This window comes from Lytechinus pictus, chromosome 3 (assembly GCF_037042905.1).
Source record: "Lytechinus pictus isolate F3 Inbred chromosome 3, Lp3.0, whole genome shotgun sequence".
Classification (NCBI taxonomy): Eukaryota; Metazoa; Echinodermata; class Echinoidea; order Temnopleuroida; family Toxopneustidae; genus Lytechinus; species Lytechinus pictus.
This window is the reverse complement of record NC_087247.1, coordinates 18,678,507-18,701,218: the sequence shown is the minus strand read 5'-3', so window position 1 is coordinate 18,701,218 and position 22,712 is coordinate 18,678,507. Positions and strand designations below refer to the sequence as shown.

Sequence of the window (22,712 nt, the reverse complement as noted above, 5' to 3'; positions counted from 1 at the left end):
AACAGTTCTATTCACATCCTGGTCGGTATGCAAATGAGGAGGCTGATGACGTCATCCACTCACTATTTCTTTTGTATGAAATATTTTAATTTTCTCCTCATTGTCAAGTGAAAAAAATGATTAATTCCTCCCTGAACATGCGTAGATAGAATTGTTTTATACTATATGGATCAGTCAAGTTGGTCCTTATTGTCAAATCTGTAAAATTGTATAATTCAAACAATAAAAAACAAAAGAAATAGTGAGTTGATGGACATCATCGACTGACTCACCTAATTGTGCATATCACAGTTTTGTGAAAAATAAGCAAAACTGTAAAATTCCATAACTTTCTTATTTTACATCCGATTTTGATGAAATTTTCAGCATTATGCTAGTTTGATTTTTATTTTATTCAAATCAACATTTTTCTGGGGTGGACTTGACCTTTAAGAATGGAATATAAAAAATATTCCAAGATTTTGGGCAAATATTCCACGAATCGTAGATGATTGGAATATGGTCCTAACAAGCTGACACCATAACCCGATGTGATGGCACCAGCCGCTTCATACAAAGATCCTGTTTAGATAATAAACAAGTGGAATGCCTCTGGCAGTCTCACCTGCATTACAAGATTCGATATAGCAGCAGTGCTTTCTTTATGCAAGAAAATTATGTTTTGCTAAACCCCCAAAACAGTTCAAGCGAATGACATTCTATACATGTTCACTGCAATACCCCTCCCCCATCATGGTGCATGAATTAATAATAAAGTATTACTCAATTACAATATAGTGGATACAGAACTAAATTATTTACCAATTACTATTCAAACTTGGACACACTTATAGGACTGTCTCAGTTGCAAAGTTTGCTCTCGCTGATTTGTTTTCGGTATTTTTTTTGCCCATCCGCACCTCCCATTACTCTCCATACGCTTCCTTCATGTCCATATTTGGTGATGAGAAAATTTTTCTGTTTCTCATTTAATCGACAAAGGAGTTTCAGCATTAACTTGCTGTGAAACAAGCCCTGTGCCACTGCACACCCTGTACCCCTTTCATCGACTGGTGGTACAAACATTGTTGTGCAGGGAAGCATGTATTTAACAATAGATTCTCCCATTCCACACATGCCAGCGCAATGAGGTCATCCCTTTAGAAAGTTTACAAGTAAGTCAACAAAAGAATGACTGACTTTGCCAACCCATATTCAGATTGCGAAGGGATAAAGTTAATCTAAATACACCTTTTAATAGGATGTCTTTGAAACAGTATGAGATTAGGCTGAAGTTAGGCAAAAACATCCTGTTTGTGTCAAGCCCAATTGATGTATGAGATAGTTGAGCCTAATAGGATGGAAAAAACAACATATTTGGACAGTTGACCGGGGCATTATACTAAAGGTTACTCATCTTGTGCTCTCCCCACTCAATGGTAACTATCTCTTTCTTCCTCTCTCCCCTCTATTTCTTTCTCCCCCCCCCTTCTCTCTGTCTGTCACTCTCTCACTAAGTTTGAATTTTTCCTGATCTAAAACCTCCCCCCCCCCCTCCCCGAAGTCCTGTTATTCAACTTCCTGTAATATCTATTTTTCCAAGCCACAAACATGCTTTGCAATTCCATCACTCTCTGAAAATAGCCTAGTCTGAATAGCCAAATTCATATCCCAAGCAGTTCATTGTTTGAGAACCTTCCCTTATTTCTCTGTTTTGGTACTGTTGTACATGCATGAATCATGGAAGGAAGTATTGTTCAAGTTTATTCATGCAAAAAAAAAAAAAAAAAAAACCTCAAACACTCAATCTTCAAACACTTCCATAATTATCAATGTGACTAATCTCAATCATATAATTAACTGACCATACATTATCAGGTGGCAACACCCAACAACAGGATGTTCTGTCATTGACACACTACAAACTTGCCATGGCAACATACAAACATTGAATACAATTTCATCAGGAATTTAATGTTTTTATCTTTCTTTGTGTGTCTTATCTACAACCTCATATTATATTCATAACCATCAAAATTTCCCTTTCCAATATATGCATAAAGTATATATATACAAATTACCAAAGCGATATATGAATGGATACTCCCTTCCAACAGCAAAACAGAACAAGAAATGTCTTGTAAAAGCATATTTGTTAAAAGTATATAAAAAAGAGTTTGCTCGAAAGATAATTGTCATTGAAGCTTTCAGCGGAAATTCTTTTGTTTTGATTCTATCAAAACAAGTCAACAAATATTCTGCCTGGATAGGATACAAATACATGGGAGTTTTACAAATGTCTCTCTTTGTGATCATCCTCAAATGCTTTATTTCCTAATTCATCACATCTCTGCTACTATCTGCCAAAAGTTGATTATATAATGTAATTTGAAAAAAAAAAACTTACTCATACACTAGTGGTAGACTTTGCCTTTAATACTGATTAATACAGCATTATAATTAAAGTACCTGACAAAAGTTGAATCATATTAAGGCACTGAATCACTGAAATGAATGTAGAATATACTATATGGAGTTTATTTCCTACATGTACAAGTATCGAAAGACGGAACCACATGGTATTATTTTTAAGATCAGATTTGAATTTTCAATTTCATCCAACAAGACTTATACGTCAAGTTCAAACAAAACAAAAATCTTTGAAAGACAGCTTTCTTGTAAAGTCTACTGCACATGAACCCCCCCCCCCCTTGATGATTCATTAAACATGCCCATACACTCACAACATACATGTACATGTATTTAAGCAGTGATTATTTCTATCATGTATGGTGGTGGCTCAAAAACAATGAGATGCACAAAACAAATCCAGGAACACACTAGGATGTAGCGATTTTCCTTATTACATTATACAGACTGTACATACTCTGATTATAATCCATACTTCAAAACAGAATAAAAAGAGAAAATCGGCAAATACATGTACATAGATGAAAGCCTTGGAAAGGAATACCCTTTTCACCTCTTGGCAATGTTACGATACATACATACATGAAGATCACAGTTGAAAGAAATTGTACCAAAAAATCCCCTCCCTAAACCCAGAATAATTTCTCAATTGCAAACGTTACATATTAAAAAAATGTAGGATGGCATTTCAGTTTGAAAAGGCACATAAAAATCTTGCTAAAAACAACCATCATGGGTGTCTTATTCTTAATTACAATTTGATACAGTATATTATGCTTACACAAGTACAGATGTGTGATGTCATGGCCACGCTTTCAAATGGGGGTGACTCAATGACCACCCCCCCCCCTTGAAAAGGACAGTAGGTGTTATCTACACCAGTGCACACTCACTTTCTCACACACAAACAAGCATTATTGATAATTTACAAGAATCTGCCATTTCATCAAGAGACTTTTTAAAGCTCTTTTTTTTTTTTTTTTTAATATAATGCTTAAACATGTTTTATGCTTTTAATAGCACAATAAGTTTTATGTTAAACATAACTGTTAATACATGTACATTATCACTGAATAAATAAAGCAGTGAAAATCTTATATACCTCTATAAATTTGAAAGTGATTACATGTAAGTGAGATAACAACATACATGTAGCATTCATGCACAGAACCACAATCCCTGCAAACAATATACATACATACACAACATATTCAGTTTTGTGTAATCTTCCCTATCCACGAATTACGGTACCACTTTTAGAGAAAAATAATACAACTGTTGCAGTGAGTGTTGGATTCAGTTTCAATTTGCCTTTTTCAACAGTAACTTTTTAGAGTCATCTCTTACCCTAGTTTCAAACAGAAAATAAATTGTATTTGTACATGTATGTTTTATTACCAAAGAGGGGTTTTAGATGATTTGATTTACTTATGTTTGTACTTTGTAAGCTCAGCTGGCCATACATATTTTACATGAAAAAAGGTTTATACTGTCACCTACATGTACATGTACAGATGTACAGTATAAAACCTCAAGACACTTATAATAGGCAAGGCATAATGTAGTTCACACATTACATTGTGAATAACTCCAAACTTGGTAAAACTAAGAATTACATCTGCAATGTAGAATATCACTGCAGTAAATTTAACTCTTCAAATGTTCTTCCTGCAGAATGTCCATATCTCCTATTGGCATCTCACATGGATGATCTCACATTACTCAAGGATTCACTGAAAATGTGCCTTTCCCAAAAGCTCAGTCTTTGACTGAAATAGTTTTATAATAAGTGCATGTTTTTTTTAGAAGATCTGGCACTTGATTCTGTTCTTCTTCTTCCTGCTCTGCAGAGCTTGTCTGGTTGCCGTTTCAAAGACTTCTCTCACTCCATCATTAGTCTTGGCTGAGCACTCCATGTACTTGGCAGCACCGCTCTTCACGGCCATCTGGTGACCTTCGTCATACGAGACAGGACTTTGCTTTGTTCGCTGTAGCTCCAGCTTGGTGTGATCATCATTTCGAAGGTCCTTCTTGTTACCAACCAGGATAATAGGGACGTTGGGACAGAAATGCCTCACCTAGATACAAAGATGTAACAAAAGTATGAGGAAAATATTACCATACAGCTTTTTCCTCTTCATATACAATTTTAAAAAAATAGCGGAAAATATAAATCGAGAAAACATTGGTAATTTGAATTTTGATCCTTTTCTTTATCCATGATTCCATGAACACCTGGGAGTGTTTCATCAACGTTTTTGTCCGACAAGTTGTCAGATCTGACAACTTTCCTGGATTTTGATTGGCTAAGAAGCACTGTTATTATGGTAACTGTTGGATAAAACGTCTGACAAGTACATGTACTTCATGAAATGCTCCTCTGGACTAATCGTAACAATTTTGCTAAACAGACTACTTTATAAGAAGTGGGGCACTTACCTCTGGTGTCCATTTCTCAGGGATATTTTCCAAGCTGTCTGGATTATCTATGGCAAAGCACATGAGTATAACATCTGTGTCTGGATATGAGAGTGGTCTCAGTCTGTCGTAGTCTTCCTGACCTGCAGTATCCCATAATGCTAATTCAACCTGTACGAGTAGTAATAGACATAATATATTTTTTTAAATGCAATAATTTTTCAGACACATGATAATATAAGATTAAATACCTGTAAAAATACAATGAATGAATAACTTTGTGTGAGTTAAACTAATCATTTCGACTCTATTTTGTTAATTACTTGATGTCATATTCAAAATATGATTAGTTTTAATACTACAGGCAGCAAGTTGAAAAAAAAATTATAAACAAGCATTTATGTGCATGATGGATATCTCTGCCCTTGATATGTGATACATGGATTAGTGTGCATGGGTGTGGGCTATTTATTTCCCCCTCAGAGTATTATTCTAATCAAAGAGGCATGTTTTGGCCTTTCATATAAATTTGTAGCTCATAAAATTGAAAAGAATAGTAAATCATGTTTTCATGTATACATGTACCTAGTTGTAAAAATACATTGCCTCATTTCATAATACTCAAGAAAGAAGTTGAGTAAGTTCGCATCTACTTGGCAGAAGTGTCTGCATATAGAGTAGGCCTACATCTGTACCTCAAGAATATGTTTTTAATATATTACTAGTAAAAGACATCAGATAATTCAGTAACACACTCCTCAAGTGAAGATATTACATTTAATGTATGCTAAATAAACATTAGGGAAAAGACTACTCCAAACTAAGAGTAAGTTGAAATAATTAAGAAAATGAAACAAGCATACATGTACTGTACATGTAGCATTGAAAATTGTATAGAAATATGATGTAGTACATGTAGATCTATCGATTCATCACAGATTCCTTTTGATTCCACTTAAATTTCAAATTTGATGAATTTTCAGTGTTATGCTTTTTTTTTATAATTGTTCAATTTTTACAATTTTTTCTGGATAGGGCCTACATGTACATGATGTACTGTTCAGCGTATGCATATTTCGTAGGACAAGTGTGTTTGTATAATGGGTAGTTGCCCTCTTCTATTCTGAAATCTTGATGAATCAGTCATAATGGGTGTGTAATACATGTACATACATGGTGGGTTGGTGGGGGTGTATAATTTGTATGGCATATGCTTTAAATAGTCAAACTCCACCCACAATTCTAATAACTGAAAGTTCATTCAAGAAAGAGAATGATTTTTTAGAGGGTGACTACTGTAACTCAGTACTCAAACAATAAATTTGCTCAAATCTCAATCAATATTACCTACATGTGCAAAACTATACAAAGAGAGATATTAATACTCTGCTTGAAAGTGAAAACGAGGATATCATCAGTTCATGTTTTTTTTCTTTATCAATTTTCTAAGAATTTTTAATTAGGAGATCCCGTCTTCCAGACTTGTCAAGAAATGTGAAAACATTTTGTACCTCAAACGCAAATTACATGAGGAGGAGAATAAGGCTAATCACGTATTCTGCTGCCATCAATTTTTTTCTGGGGTGACTGTGTAGGCTATTAAATCACTAAGCATCTTTGAATACTGATTAAAGACTGAATTGCAAAGATGTTGTATAATCACCCAAATAGGTAATTTACACATACATGTACCTGTACTGTATGAACATAGGCATACATACATGTACATAACGTGAGTGTCACCAAGAGTGATGATTATTCCCTAATAACAAGACACAAGCTCAAACGATTAACAATGATCAAGAACAGGAACCAGGTATGAAGAATGAGGAAATGGTGATTGACGATCCAAACTCAACCACTTCCTTCTTTTCCTTTCAGCAAGATGTCTTCTTCTACCCTGTCTGAAATAACTTTCACGATGATTTTCGTAGGCCCCTCCGTCAGCATTAGATTTCAATTTATCCCTAACTCATTCTGATCCCACAAACTACCCAGATGAGAACAATCTGGAGATTACATGTACTTGTAATGAAGATAAGCAAAAAGCATTTAGTATCCATCCCAAGGTTACATAAGGGCTGTCTGCACCATCCCGAGTTCAAATTAGCGCGCTATTTCTGATCCGAAAAATTATCCCGATCTGAACAATCTCGAGATTATTTGCAATGGAGAGTGGAGACGCAATTATCGCGCTAGTTCGTAGGATTAATCTCGAGATTGCAATCCCAAGTCAACTTGGGATTATTTGCAAAATAGCGCGCTATTTTAAGAATTATCGCGCAAATTCGTAGGTGCAGACGCACTCGGGATTATTTATTCACGTAGTTAGACCATAATGCATCGATGCCTCGCTCGAGAAGGGATCGCTCTTCTTGCGATGGTGGAGACGGGGTTTCTTGAATCTCGAGATTAATCGCGAAGAGGGCAGCACAGCCTATGGGCCTACTACTGTACATACCTACATGTACAATCCAGAGTCAACTAGATCGTGTTTATACATGAAGATACTGTATAGTGTACAATATGTACATGTACAGGGAGGCCTACTGTACATATGTAGACTGGCAAGACATTTGGTGAATTCTCCAAAGTTTGTGAAGATACCCCCTACTAGTATTCTAACGTGGTAGCCCCTAGTTTTAAATCAACAATATCCCTGATTCAAGGGCAAATTAATGAAGAAATGTATGTAGTGTTCCTAATACCCCTGACTCAAGGGCAAATTAATGAAGAAAAATGTAGTGTTTCTAATCAAACTCGGCCTGATGGATATTTTTTTCTTTTCATTTTTCAGACTCATGTACTTGGGCCTATTACCAAATTTATGTGGATAGACTAATGAACAAACAAGCTTGTTCACTGGTATGTTTTTTTCATTTGTTAATGTACAAAGAGTTACAATGTAGCCTACATGTACAGAATACCCATTGTCCTTTTGGTAAAAAAAATCATGCAATGTACAGGAGCTCTATTACAGTAGAAATGCACACATTCCTTTGTAATGATACTATTGATTTTGTTTGGGAGCAACATTGCGTACTGTAGATATGGTGTCGGGCGGCCTACAGGGAAGTTTCTACAAATCCATAACCTAGGGCGTTACCCGCTAATAGTTTACTACACTTTGGAAAGCTTATTATACTTTGCAAATTGCAAAATTATTATTATTTTTTTTTTCATAATGTCCAGTAAAGTGATTGGCTTAGCTCCAATTGATATTATTAAAAAAAAAAAGCACACACACCCACTTGACCTGTACAATTCTTTTCCATAGTACACAAAAAGTTGAGTTTCTTGAGAAAAAGGGGGAATACATTTTCTGTCCGATTTGGGTGAATTCTAATTTCCAATTACATACAGTACTGCAGATAATTAATAATCCTTTGCAAAATCTAGTGTAAAAATATGCTTTACTTTTTTTAGGCTATCATTTCATATGCTGATTAAATTTGTCACTGTGAGACTTTGTATCTCAAATATTAGTTTTAAAAGAACAAATGTTGTATAGAGTCTCCATGTTTATTAACCCTGTACTAAATAATAATGAGGCAGCTATGCCTGACCAAATTAGAAGATTATCCTACATGTATGGGATACAAGGTTCTAATTAGTAGTTTGAAGAGGGAATTGTTGGTGGATAAAATTTGAAATCCCCACCTCCCTTTTTTTTATCACAAAGAATAATTTTTTACTTTTCAAATTTCATTTGCAGTTTTGGCCATTGGAAATTTTTTTGACAAAAGATACAGCTCTATATAAAATCCAGTATTATGTACAGCAGTCAAAATGAAAATGCATCTGATGCAAAACAAGGAGAATCATTCTACATGTATCTATGTCACACCTCTTCTCTCGCCTGGGAGACCTGTTGTACATGTATTGATTTTTCTTTGTTTGTAATGCATTGTGCAATAAAAAAAAATCTAAACTAGATAACAAAAAAAAGGTGTGTATACGTGTACATGTAGCATGCACATGTAAAGTAGATGTGGGTGTGCAATCATAATGATGGCCTACAGTATACATGTACATGTACATGTAGGCTACATGTGTATGTTCCAGTGTGGGAATTTATGTTGCAAAGTTTGCTACTGACAAAATACACCACTGTACAATCATACTAGCCATGTACAGTACGTTCATCCTGAATTTATTTTGTTATTTAAAATTACAAAAATATTTATTATTTCTATAAGAATCTTCACCAATATCTTCCTTCTCTCTTTCTGCTTTTATCAAAACATCTTTATCGTCAAGGTGAACTTTCCCTTTGAAGCCATTCTGAACCAAAACAAGGAAATCCCAAGTGAATTCAAGCAACATGTACATGTAGGCCTACTATAGACATTCAGTCCCATCGAAAGCTAGTAAAAGCAAGCTAAAAGTTAGATTTAAGATCAAGATTACATGGTTCAAGACACGGCCAAATATTTCTAGGTCAGTGGCAAATATGTTTGCCTTGAAAGTACCGAAACTAAGCCACACCCAAAACAACAAGTTGAGTATTGAGGGTGTGTGTGTGCATGGACCTATTTGTAATACATGTACATGTACATTTGGTCCATGGTGTGTGGATGTGTATAGCAAAGGCTCCACAAATACTACATAAACAAAGGTATGGAATGTGGGAAACTGAAGGAATTTCAAGGTGAAAATAAATGTATATTTACACCAGCAATGAATGTGAAAATTTAACTGGGGATGATGTACAAGTACTACAAGCTAAGTTATTATTTACCAGCATTTGACTTGAAATGATGACTGAATTAAAGCAGCATTGTGCTCTGAAGTAATGCCTTAGTACAACTGCAATTTCACTAGTATACACCTACGTTGTCTACAAAGTAGGCCTACATGCAATGTAAATTTACATTAATGATGATGGGTGCATTACATGTATGTAAATTATCTTTCCACTTGAAATTTTTAAAGTAGATGTATGAAAACACTTGATCAAATACATGTACATGTAGGCCTACATGTGTAGGCCTAAAGTACTACAAGGAGGTGCAGGCTACAATACATGGATGGATGAACATGTACTTTGCATTTTGTACTGAAGGGTATTTCCAAATGTAAATATTGTCTGTAGACATGAACTGGGAAGTCATTATACAGGTACCACAGAAAGAACAAGTCTCCCAGGCTCTATTTACATTAGGGCGTATTTTGTATGATTAAAACTGAGACTTTGTCCATGTGCACTGCACCGAAAACTTTCGTGGGCGGCACTGCCTGAATTCTTTAGCAGACAGATAATGAATTTGAGAAAAGGAACTTATAAAAATTGATAATCACATGATGTTTCATATAGTTGCAGTATCATGTTCCGTAAACCCTATGCAAACACATGAAAATAATGTTATGAACGAGAATGCAGAGTGTATCTGTCTTCAATTCTTCAACAGGATAGAAGAAAGGGAGATTTTTATTCTAACCATGAAGCTATTAAGAGAACTAATTTAGGCCCTCAAGTGTACATACATGTACCGTACATGTATATGTACATACAACTGTACATGTACAACTTCCAAGTATGTATTATTAAGGAAAACAAAATAGCATCTCTGTCAAACAAAAGCGACAATGCGAATCTTTATTGGAGACTGTTTTATCATGCATGTACATGTACACATGTCAGGCCGAAGTACTACATACATGTACTGTATCAGGGTGCTACATAAATTTTTTAGAAGGACTTGCCCTCTCAGGCAAGTAAAATTTTAAATAGTTGGAATATACTTGCCCGAAAATCTATTTCACTTGCCCGAAAAAACCTTCAAAAAAAGACGAAAATATTGCAGTTTTATATTAAAGCCATTGGCCTTTTTCTCTCTCTTTTGACATGAACTGATGTATCCTTGTTATTGCATTTCTTTTTCCAATTGAGATTTTATCTTGCCTGCCATGACCAAATTTAGGGTCAATATATCATATTGTTTTTGGTTATTCTACTGTGAGAACTTTGTTTGCCCAATTCGGGCAAGTAGTTTTGGTCTTTAATTCAAAACACTGGCCCGGCTCTAACTTTTACTTGCCCCGGGCAATCGGGCAAGTGCTTATGTAGCACCCTGTGTATATAAGAGAAATGCTAGTTGGGGATAATGGGGAAGCAATTTCAAAATGAGTTACTACAGAGAAATTAGCAAAATAAGCAAGGAATTCCATCTACCGGCAATTGTCAGATCTTTTTCCAAACAATAATAATACACTAGCCCACAAGCACTTATCTGTGTTGGCGATCTTCAGTATGATGTTTTTCAGCGTTTAATAGACTTCATGATTTCACAAAGTTCTGTAAAATACTTCAGTTCAAATGTACTCAGAGCTAAATCTAGGATGATTTAGTAACAAATTAACATTGGTTTTACAGACTTTCTCATAACATCATGTACATGTATGTACTTTCATTTTAATATCTTTTAGGGCAAATCTGACTAGAAGGTTGTGTTTGTAAATTTACAGGTCTTCAGGTACTGGCCTAAATGTATGTAAATGTATGCACTACCAGCTATTGTACATACATGTACATGTACATTTGTACCGTGTGTAAATTTCAGTGTCAAATAAGGCTACATTGTAACTTGTGTATTCACTACCAGCACAAACCCTGATTGAAACATTGAATCAACAGGTGAGTTCTGTCAGAGACTTGTCTACTTTATAAGCACAACACAAATTTATTTCAATTTAAAATTCCTGAGTTATAAAATACAAAGCTTAAATTTGATATCCCTGTCAGAATTATTATAGTTTAAAAATTAAATACACAAAGTGGGTCTCAGGAAAGACTTGCACAACATTTGTGATAGTTTACCACACAGGTCCAATTATGACCAGGAAGGCTGAAAATTCAGATCATTGTTTATCATGGTTTCAACAAAGCATTTGCCGAAATATCATGGATATAGATCCAGTGCATGCTAAAATCTAAAGGCAGAGGATTACATGTATTTACATCCATGCAATGGAGTACATGTACATGACTACATGTATGCGCACTGCACAGTATATCCTTTAATTTGTGACAAATGTATCCACTATCCAGGCATGTCCAATGGATAGCGATGACCTAACAAACTCCACCCACCAGTGGTATGCATGGTATGTAAGCAACGTAAGAATGCAGGGAGCAGAAAACAGTAACCTTCCATCTTCACTGTCAACTCATCCTATTGTTTAGTAACAATAGGTGGCATGTGTCCAACAGGATTTCAATAGAGGGAAGTGAATATAGATGTGTGTTGATCATTATTAACAGAAAAACATGAGCAGGGATTTCAAGAACCAAACCAAACATGAACTGTATACACGTACTTGTATCAAAGTTCATATCAAAACAGAAAATTTGAAAAACAGAATGGGATCCAGTTTTCTTGAACCTGAATACTGTACACTAGGGGGAAAAAATTACATGGGGGCTCGGGGCAATTTTACCCCCGAAATGCACAAATTCAAAAGAACCATGGAAACGTAAATGTAAAAAAGAGATCTGGAAAATTCCCATTCATTGCAAGGTTAAAGTTTATCCAAGGTACAATGTAGGCACCACAAACACTGGCAAATCCAGGGGGAGGGGCACAGCCGGCCTGTGCCCCCCCCCCCCCTTTGAGAAGCAAAATTAAAATTTGTAATGTAAAAATGCCATTAAAATAGAAGACTTAAGTGTGCCACCTCCCCCCCCCCCTTTTTTTGTTTTTTTTGCTTGTCAATTTTTTTAGGACAAAATATCATTAATTTTTGGTTAAAAACTTTTTTTTTTTGCCCCCCCCCCCCCGTTGGAAAATCCTGGATCCGCCTCTGCCCACGAAAAAATAAAAATATTCTTTTGCCTGCTGTACAAAAACATGTGGGCTACATGTATATGTACATGGAAAGTTTGGATAATCATGTTTACAAATATTTTCCAAAACTGAAGAGTGTCTAACTCTGCATTCTGCAACGATTGATTAAAAAAAAATGCCCTGCTACATGTACAGGTACATGTAGGAGTGATGCTAAGCATGTGACTTTGGTTATCACTTTTGGCATACATGCACCATGGACCTGAAATTCGAGGACAATCAGATTAAAATAAATCTTAACCACACCACAGCTCATTCATGGACTTTATACTAAAACATGGCAACGTGCAATGCATGTAATTTGGTGTACTGCAAAATGCTTTTTTTTATTGTGCTGGATTCTATTTATCTTGAAATAATACAGTAGTTAAAAAATGACTCACTTGTTTATTATCTACTTCAATATCAGCTACATAGTTCTCAAATACTGTTGGGACGTAAACTTCTGGGAACTGATCTTTGCTAAATACTATCAGCAAACATGTCTTTCCGCAAGCACCATCTCCAACAATGACCAGCTTTTTCCTAATCGCAGCCATATGTACTTGTTTCGGTGAATCTGTAAAATCTCGCCCTGTGTATTAAAAGGAAAACAATAAAATTCTTAAGTGGACTACCAACAAACTAATAATGTTCAATCAGATTACAGGCCATTAGAATGACAAAAATTACAAAAATACACACATAATATTTAATCCATTTGCATGTAAGTAAACATTTTTTTCAAAAATGCATACCGGTATGTAGTTTGCATACAATATAACACAACATATTTCATTCAAAAATGGATGTGAAAGTATGACATATCAAATTCACTTATTTTTCACATAACAGATCTAGGCACATAACTGCTTTGTAAAATTATAAAGTGAAACTTTCAAGTTTTATCCATCTTGGAGGATTTTTCAGCCTTAAGCTTGTTTGATTTTTTCTCATATTTTTCATTAAAATCATTTTTTTGCTGGTGGTGGAAGTTCTACTATTGATCTTATATATAAACAAGATTAATTTCTAATAACATTCCACAAAAAAGCATCATTTGATATTGTTTCTCAAATTCTAAAAAGTGTGCCAAAATTCTATTTATCTTGAAATAATAGTAAAAAAATGACTCACTTGTTTATTATCTACTTCAATATCAGCTACATAGTTCTCAAATACTGTTGGGAAATAAACTTCTGGGAACTGATCTTTGCTAAAGTGAACTTCAAGTTTTATCCAACTTGGAAGATTTTTCAGCCTTAAGCTTGTTTGATTCTTCTCATTTCATTTATATCACTTTTTTTGCTGGTGGTGGAAGTTCTATATACATGTACATGTATATGATCTTGTAACAAGATAAATTTCTTTAACATTCCACAAAAAAGCTTCATTTGATATTGTTTCTCAAATTCTAAAGTGTGCCAAAATTCTATTTATCTTGAAATAATAGTAAAAAAATGACTCACTTTGTTTCTCAAATTCTAAAAAGTGTGCCAAATGTTTAATATGAATATAAAGATTAGAACAAGAAATTTCTTTTTTTTTCTTTACTAAAAGCCACAGCAAGTGCCCTGCACTTGTACATTTGTAAGATAGAAACATGGTGCCCTACATGTCTGCGCACACGTACATGTATGTGTATGGTAGTGGATCATATTACCAAACACTTTTCATGAATTCAATCATATAAATAAAACACGATGGCGATGTTCTAATTAGGAAAATTCAACAAACTTTCACCATAAACACACAAATTTGTACAAAATATAAATATGTTAAACTTCGCTGAAATCTTTTTTTTTTACGATATCAGCTTCTTATCTTTACTTGAAAATGGTATCATATTACCAAATGGGTGTTTTCTGTGGGAAAAGTCGAGAAAACAAAATACAACTGTACACTGATGACACTGATCAGCTATTTTTACAATATCTTATTATTTTGAGAATACAAAGACTTTGGAAATGTGTTTGACCATTTTCATCGTCTTTCTAATTCTATCAAAGTTCCATTTGGAAGGATGTTGCAATGTTTTGAGCGTATGAATTATGAAATCATTTTCTGACGTGTATATGTGTGCGTATTCGCCTTGCAAGGCCAGTCAGTAATACAATCACTCACTATACATACACTGTACACTGCATGAATCATGAGTTTTCATTTTTTCTCTTTCATATGAATTCAACAGGTTTCATTCTCTTCTCCTTAACGTTTCCGGAATCCAGAACAGTTTAATGCATACATGTGATGTACTCAATGACTGGAGTAAATTTTTGAAAATAAAATTACTTCCCATCTGACGGCTATAATTTTTCATTCCTTGTACTGTATTTAAAAAAAATTGTGAGATCTGTTCCAGCAATCAGAATGATTAGAGTCTACCTACATATAGTACCTACCATGAATAAGTGTCTCTTCTCTGAACATGTATAATAAGGTTTTACCCATTCAAGAAATACATACATGCACCTGTTTTAAAGTATATATTTCCTGTTGCTACTTTTTGTTGTTTTGTCTATTTATTGATTATAGATAATCATTATTACAAGACATTATCCTAATGTTAAAATTTCACTTGTAAAATGTTAACTAGAATCTTAGTCTAAGATAACTCAAACTCACTCTAACTCGCACGAAGCGCAAGACCACTTTCCAGTCAAGCCAAGCTTTTGATTTTCAATTTTTACCTAGGGCCTAGCCCTAGCCTGGGCCTAGGCCCATGTAGACTGTAGTGTATAGTGAGTGATTGTATTACCGACCGGCCTTGTATTACCGAACGTGCGCATCGTAGGCGTAGCGTCAGAAAATAATTTCATACGCTCAAAACTTTGCAGCATTCTTCCAAGGGGAACTTGAATAGAAAGATGATGAAAAATGGTCAAAAACACATTTTCAAAGTATCAATATTCTAAAAATAATAAAATACGGTAAAAATGGCTCATCAGTAATTTTTGTTGTTTTCTCAACTTTTCCCATAGAAAACACACGTTCGGTAATACGATAGGGCAGGGCAAGCGCAACTAGTTGGAACTGAGCTGAAGATAGCGGTTTGTTTTTGGTGAAGTTTTGTTTATATGCCATTTTGACAAGAGTTACTGCAAACTTTTGTACATATCATAATTATCCTCTTTCATATCAGAAGGATACAAAAAAAATATTTTATATATGTATACATCATATTGGTAATAATATTATTATGTGAGAAGTGAGATTTTTTTTATTAATAATGTCAATGGCGACAATAGTCAAATATGACTAATCGCCACTCAAACCAACATAAGAAGAAGAAGAAGATACCTTTTTCAAGTGACCAAAATATTTCACATGCGAAGAGGGGTCCGATTGGAAGCTAATATCGTAAAAAGGAAAAACGATTTCTACAAAATTTTTACATATTTATATTTTGTAGGTAATTGTGTATTTATGGTGAAAGTTTGGTGAATTTTATGAGAATAATGTGTTTGATATGTCTGATTGAATTCATGAACAGTGTTCGGTAATACGATCCACACTACCATGGTTGGTACTACCGAATGATGCAGCAAATAGCAAATGCAGTAAGGTAGCGACTCCAGCTGCAGCTCCCCCCGCGACTCCCTCGAGCTGAGGTCTCGCAAAGAAGATCGTTAGAATAGAAACTGTCAACAAGTTCTAGCAAACTGTATAGAAATTTGAATGAATCAAATCTGAACTCACCAAAAAGTTGCAATTGCAATGCACAGGGCATCAAATGTATAACAGCGTAGGTATAGTGCACAAAATTCGCAGTTACTATTGTGATAAAATCATAAATCCATAAAAAGATCCGTTCCTGACTGTGTTCCTGGCCCTTTTCTCTGCTGCTGGCAATTGCACCTGAAATTGGATTGGTTGCTAAATAAAGTCGGCGTACCGTAGTAGTACGGTACCGTAGGTGAGCTGACTAGCTGGCTTCGCTTTAATTTTGCATTGATTCTATGCGATCATACGGAGTTTGTATGCATTTTATACGTTTTGGAGTGCACGCTAAAAATAGCACGGGGAAGTCATTTCATTGGTTGGAAGCAAAGTGACGAAATCTTTCAAGTTTTTTTTCTTTCTATCTTTTTAGACCTTTGTGGTTTTTATCAAGGAGCTTGGAAGCTCCTTGTTTTTATTTACCGGTACCTATGAAACGTTGTTACTTCTATCATTGTAATTTACATTCGTAAGTAAAAGCATTGGACTACAGTATTTATTTAACAAGCATTAATTTGTTGTGAAGGGGGTACCCGAGGGGGTAACTAAAGTCCCCCTAAAGTAAAAAAAACGCAGTATGACCCTATATGGGGGAATTGGGAGAGGGGAATGGTAAAGAAAAAGGGGTGCAAAGGTAGATCATTTTTGTCATGTCAACATCTCCCCCAAATTCGATTTTTAGAAAGGCCAACAATTTTCGCTCACTTGCTTCTCTCGCTCATGAACAAATTTTGCCAAAACGCCATGTCGTGCCCTATCAACAATTTTAGCTCATATAACACCACTGCTGATATTATAGGGTGTATCATTAACCCCATCAGGCGGGATCCAGCATCGCCCAATGGCACGGGAGGCGGGGGGGGGGGGGGGGGGCGGAACCCCCCCCCCCCCATCGGCTCGCCTTGAAGAACAATAGGGTTATTGTTATTTGGTCATATGCAAGAAACTCTGTCATTATATATAAAGAATGAATTTTAAGTACTTTTTGCCTTTATTTTATTATTATTTTTTTTACAAACAATGGATATTTCCAACTAGCCTATCGGAGACTGCAAGAGTGAGTTGAAGTGTCTTAGTTATACATTATTACAAACGGGGACATTTTTTTAAATTTAAATTCTTTATCTATTCCCCCTGTTTTCTTCTGTCTTATTTTTTTTTGGGGGGGGGGGGTGCCTCCAACTAGGGCCGGAAGAGGGGATGACGTGGCCACTTTGGCTCCCTGTATCCACAAAGGGCTTTACAATTTACAATCATGGAACGTCTTCATTCTCAAATTTTGACTTGTAATTAAATATCATACTAGGCCATGAAGTAAGGGGGCAGGGGCTGCGTAAAATGGCCATCTCTGGGGGTGGCATGGTAAGACCACACTCCACTCACCCCCCCCCCCCCCGCGGATCCTTCCCCTACACACATTCAAAACCATTCTCCTGATATGGGTCATACATACAAAGAGTGTACAAAGGTGATGCAGGTCACATTTTATTTTTCCACTTAGCCTATTACTTTAAAATTCTTAATGAGACGATTTCCCTTGCCCCTTCTAACTCCAATCCTGAAGTCTGAATGCCACACAATAACAAATAAAAGGGCTTAACATAGTGTACAAGAAAATATGGAATGATAATAGTGATATTCATGAAAATCATTGTAATGCTATATAGGCATATGGAGAAAGGAACAAATTCTAAAAAAGATGAAAAAAAAAAACACCCTCGCTATATCAACCTATCAAAATATTCCGTTGCCGCCTTTGAATGAAAACAAGAAGACCGCTGATAAACTGTTTCCACTTTTATTTCACATTTGGTTATTCAATGTTTTCTCTCATAAATAAATTAAAATATAATGAAGTTTCCAATTTGATAGAGTGTGTGTGTGTGTGTATTTGAGTTTTGTCAGACGTGTATCAATCAGATACGATTATTTAGAATTGACAACATGTCTATTAATAGGACTTAAACTGCTCAAAGACAGAAGAAAAGAAGTTACGAACCAGAGAGGTCTCTGTATGGGTGTGTACTTATGATGACTCATATTGTTTTCCAGGTTTTCGTTCGTTGCAAATCAGCTAACGAGATGGCGCTGTTCAAGTAGATCAAATCGATCTGTGGAGCGCAATTAAAAAAAAATCTTAATTGGAAAATTCGTCACTTCTGAAAATCATTTACAGTCACAGCTTAAAAAGGAATGAGAAATCCTGTGGGGGGGGGGGATAGTCAAAAGTCATTGCTGTACACATGCGTGGCCAAATTATTTCTAAACACCACCTAAACAAGTTTTTCTCTGTGTGCAAATATATAAACAAGTTGTTCGCCGCGGCTTCATTTACACATTTTGGCCCCTAAACAAGTTGTCGCCAGAATAATATCAGAATATGACCCCTAAACAAGTTTTGTCTACTTGCTAACAATAAGCCCGGCAACAAGCTTAAAATGGACAAAACTATAACTTCATGGGTATTGCATGTCCCCAGTGCAGCGGCGTAACAGGGGTCGGTGGCCAGGGGGGGGGGGGGGCAAGAGCCAAAAATTTCCCGGTCATAATTATGGTATGAACAGGCGTAATGGAGAAATGAGGCAACAATTTTTAAAGGGCCAGATAGGCCTATTGCGTATCGGCAGAATTTATCTTTAAAAAAAAATTTGCGAGCGAGCGAAGAGAGCGAGCAAAAATTTTGACATTTTTAATCCAAATTTTTTTTTGATATGCAGAGAATCATATATTTCACCTTTCTCTCTTTCCATTCCTTGTTTTCGTGGTCTGTACGCCACTATGAACAGGATTCTTTGCGGCAGTAACGTGATGAGTATTTAAAAACAAACAAACGAGGGGCGCAGTATGGCGCATGTGTTAAAAAAAGCTGCTTAATATAAGTCCCGAGCGAGCGAAGCGAGCGACAAAAAAATCACCTTTTAATGATAATTTAACTTTGAGATATCTTTTGACATAATATTCAGTAAAAAATTATATCCTACACTTTTCCTTTGCCTTCCTTTCCTCCTTGTTTTTTGTTCTTGGTTGTAGAACTTTTTGGGGCCATGGCCCAACCCTACCATACTCATATACGAAGTGCTATGCGATTGGGGTCGGGGGTGGAGCCCCCGGAACTTCTTGATATCAAAGCCATTTAAACCTCGCAGATTGCCGCTATTTTTAATCAAATATCGCGGGTATATACAGAATATAGCTTTTATACACAACACATTTATTCAGCCCAGTTGCGTAATGAACCAAATATTTTGAGGGGGGGGGGGGGCAATGTGGGAATATCATTTTAATAAAAGTCGCCAGCGAGGAAAGCAAGCTGGAAAAAAAGATTGCCTATACTGAACTTAAATTCTAATTATGTGATATATAGATTTTTTTCATTCAGTAAATAACAAATTTCATTGTTTCCATTTGTTTCATTATACGTTGTCTCCTTTAATTTCTTTTATTTCCTTTGGGTTTGGAACCAAGACCCCCGGGCCTGTACGCCATTCATTGAACGTAAAGCTAAATGTAAGAAGGGTCCCTACAGGGAGAAGTTATATAGAGCCATTTGAAGGTTATAGATGAAGAGCCCCTACTGCGTGGGGTCGGGGCAAAGCCCCGGTATCTTATTTGAATAAAATTTAGCAAGCTTACAGCGCAATGTTGTATGCAGTCCATCTTTCTTCCCGCTCTTCATTTTCAATCATCGGCAGCCCGGTCGTGTTATTAAGTGTTATGTTTTTCTTGTCCCTTTTCTTCGTTTTCCACCTTCAGCTTTTGACTAATTCCCTTCTAACTTCATTTCCCGCTATTGTTTGTCATTTGTCATCTTTTAAATCTATTTCCCATCACACTATTGCATTACATAGGCCTATTTCGGAATGATTTATCCTTTCTCAAATGTTCTTCTTTCGTTCCTTTTCCCGCTGTCCTTCCTTCCTATTCTGTTAAAAAAATATATATTTATCTTCGTTTTCTTTTCCATTTCCCTTTCCTTCTCCTCCTTTCCTTTCCCCTTTCCCTTTCTTTCTCCCTACCTTTTTTCTTTTTCCCGTTTTTTTTAATTTTTCCCGGTGAAATCCGCCAGGGGGGGGCAGCTTGCCCCCCCCCCCCTGCCCCCCCCCCCCGCCTGTTACGCCACTGCCCCAGTGGTTCGGGAAGAACCAGGTATACTTTTCAGAAACCAGGAGGAAAAAGCTCCGGGGAAAAAGCTTGGGGAAAAACATACCCTAAACACGTTTGGGAAGTCTTTAAAAAAAAGCTTTGAAAAAAAACATACCCTAAATACGTTTGACCCCGCGAATGCACCATTGATCAGCCTTCGGTTGAGAAGTTAGCATTTCAAAATGCCAGAATATCCCCTTTCTGATGAATAGATTTATTTTTTTTAATAAATGAAATAACGATGAGCTGTAAATTAAAACCTAGTATACTAGGGCGAATTGTTATACATGTATATATAGTATACTAATAACGAAAGTCTGAAAATCTGACAATTTTATCTACAACAATGAAGAAGCGGTTCTACAGGGGTGGATTTGGGGACTCACGTCCCAACCCCCCAACCCCAACCCCAACAAAAAATGACAAGAAAAATATACGCATATATAGACCTGCAATTAATTCTGCATTCATGTTGTCAAGTGCTCTAGCTAAAATGACCTTTTTATAATAGGCCTATACCATTCGAATTCGAAAATTTCCTGGCTCGGTCGCCACACGCCCCCTCGCAAAACGTTAATTGCTCTTTCATCATTTACCTGCAATAAAGTGAACTACCGTAAACCCAGTTGGTCATGAATTAAGAAGCGAGGAACCTTTTTTTTCCAACGTAACCATCGTACTCCCCAATCGTGAAAATAAAATATTCATGTAAAAGTGGCGTAAAATCGACGTTTGAATCCTAAAAATTTCCTCTTTTTTCAAAAGCAGTTTTGTCATACCTTAGTAGAGGCATTATAGTTTCTCTGTTTGGTCGCTATATTCTCCCTGACCGAGCCTTTTTTAATGCACTGAATTGACTGAAAGTGATCATAACTGTCTTTATGCACTACGTATTACGGTGTTCTTTTCACCATGATGCCAATCAGGAATTTGAAAATGTTGTAGATATATTAATTTGGAAGTTCATATCATTAAGTGCTCCAAATGGAAAGCTTCACTGTGAAATCCCTTCCTCACTCCTCAGTCACCACGTCTAAATCCCTATTCCATGCACATTTTCCCTACAATAGCCTGTTGTATCTCATTCGTTTATAAAGTCTATAAAATGTGAAGTATATATAGTTCTTCAAAGTAGGAATTTTCTGGCCCATTAGCCTCACTTACTAACTATTGAAACGCCTGCGGTTAGGCATGTTAGGAGCACAGGCCCGCTTCCCGAGTGCAAGTCAGTCCCCCTTATCAAAGCGAATTAAATGCCATGCCCTGAAGGATGTTAGTGGTTCTGAAAAGCAGTTCGAATATATTTTTTTCGCTCGGTCGCTATGCTCCATCGCTATCATAATGGTTAGTCGCGTGCATTTGAGTGTCCGAAAATCCACACACACAGCTTCAACACAGGGAACAGTGGTTTTCATGCATGAACGTAATCAGTGGCGTACCGTGGGTCACGGCATTGGGGGGGCACCAGCAAAAATTTCGAGTCATTTAGGGAGCGCGCGAAGCGTGCTCAGTTGCCAGGTATACTGACCTAATAGAGACATTTTAAGGACATGCAGTGCCATTAAACGGATATGTATCTCACTGATTTAATGCGAGCGTGAAGCGCGAGCTGAAAATTTTTGATATTCAGACCTAAAAAGGGACATTATAAGCAAATTTTTTGTAATCTTGATACGTACCTGCCTCGCTAAACAAACAATGCGAACGCGAAGCGCGAGCTGAAATTTTTGTATATATTGACCCCAAACAGGGAATTTTTGTATTTTAGGAATCCATTAAGAGTATACATATCTCAGCATAGTCATCTAATGCTAGTGCCATCCTTTGCTGATTTTGTTTGAATTACATCTAAAGACATTTAGCACTTTTTGTAGACATGGCAATCATGATTATTTTACGCATCTCACTAATCAAATACTGCGAGCGCGAAGCGGGAGCTGAAAATTTAGGAAATTCAGACCTGAAGAGGGGCATTCTAAGGCTTGTTTGCAGGAATTCACTAAGACCGTACGTATTTCACTAACCAAATGATGCGAGCGCGAAGCGCGAGCTGAAAATTTTTGATATTGAGATCAGAAAAATTGACATTTTAAGGACTGATTTTAGGAATTCATGAAGAGCAGACATCTCACTAATCAACTAATGCGAACATTAGCACAGACAGGAAATGTTTTATATTAAGACCTTAAATCGGGC

General features: G+C 36.1%; 1 protein-coding gene across 1 annotated transcript; it reads right to left on the bottom strand.

The window, feature by feature from the left end:
• Positions 1 to 1,932: 1,932 nt before the first annotated feature.
• Positions 1,933 to 16,869, bottom strand: LOC129257689 (rho-related GTP-binding protein RhoA-B-like). The gene is made up of 4 exons (XM_054896071.2): positions 16,353 to 16,869; positions 13,058 to 13,248; positions 4,849 to 4,998; positions 1,933 to 4,487 (listed from the first exon to the last, which is right to left on the bottom strand). The coding sequence occupies exons 1-4, from the start codon at positions 16,381 to 16,383 to the stop codon at positions 4,212 to 4,214; spliced, it is 648 nt and encodes a 215-aa protein (XP_054752046.1). The 5' UTR covers positions 16,384 to 16,869; the 3' UTR covers positions 1,933 to 4,211.
• Between the last annotated feature and the right edge of the window lie 5,843 nt (positions 16,870 to 22,712).

Bases quoted from the DNA above. Each gene is read 5' to 3' on its own strand.
- LOC129257689 (XM_054896071.2), bottom strand. From the start codon at position 16,383: ATGCCCTGTGCATTGCAATTGCAACTTTTTG. The intron at 13,249-16,352 runs GTGAGTTCAGAT...TTTAATACACAG, and splicing joins ATTGCAATTGCAACTTTTTG to GGCGAGATTTTACAGATTCA. The intron at 4,488-4,848 runs GTAAGTGCCCCA...CTTTGTATCTAG, and splicing joins CTGAGAAATGGACACCAGAG to GTGAGGCATTTCTGTCCCAA.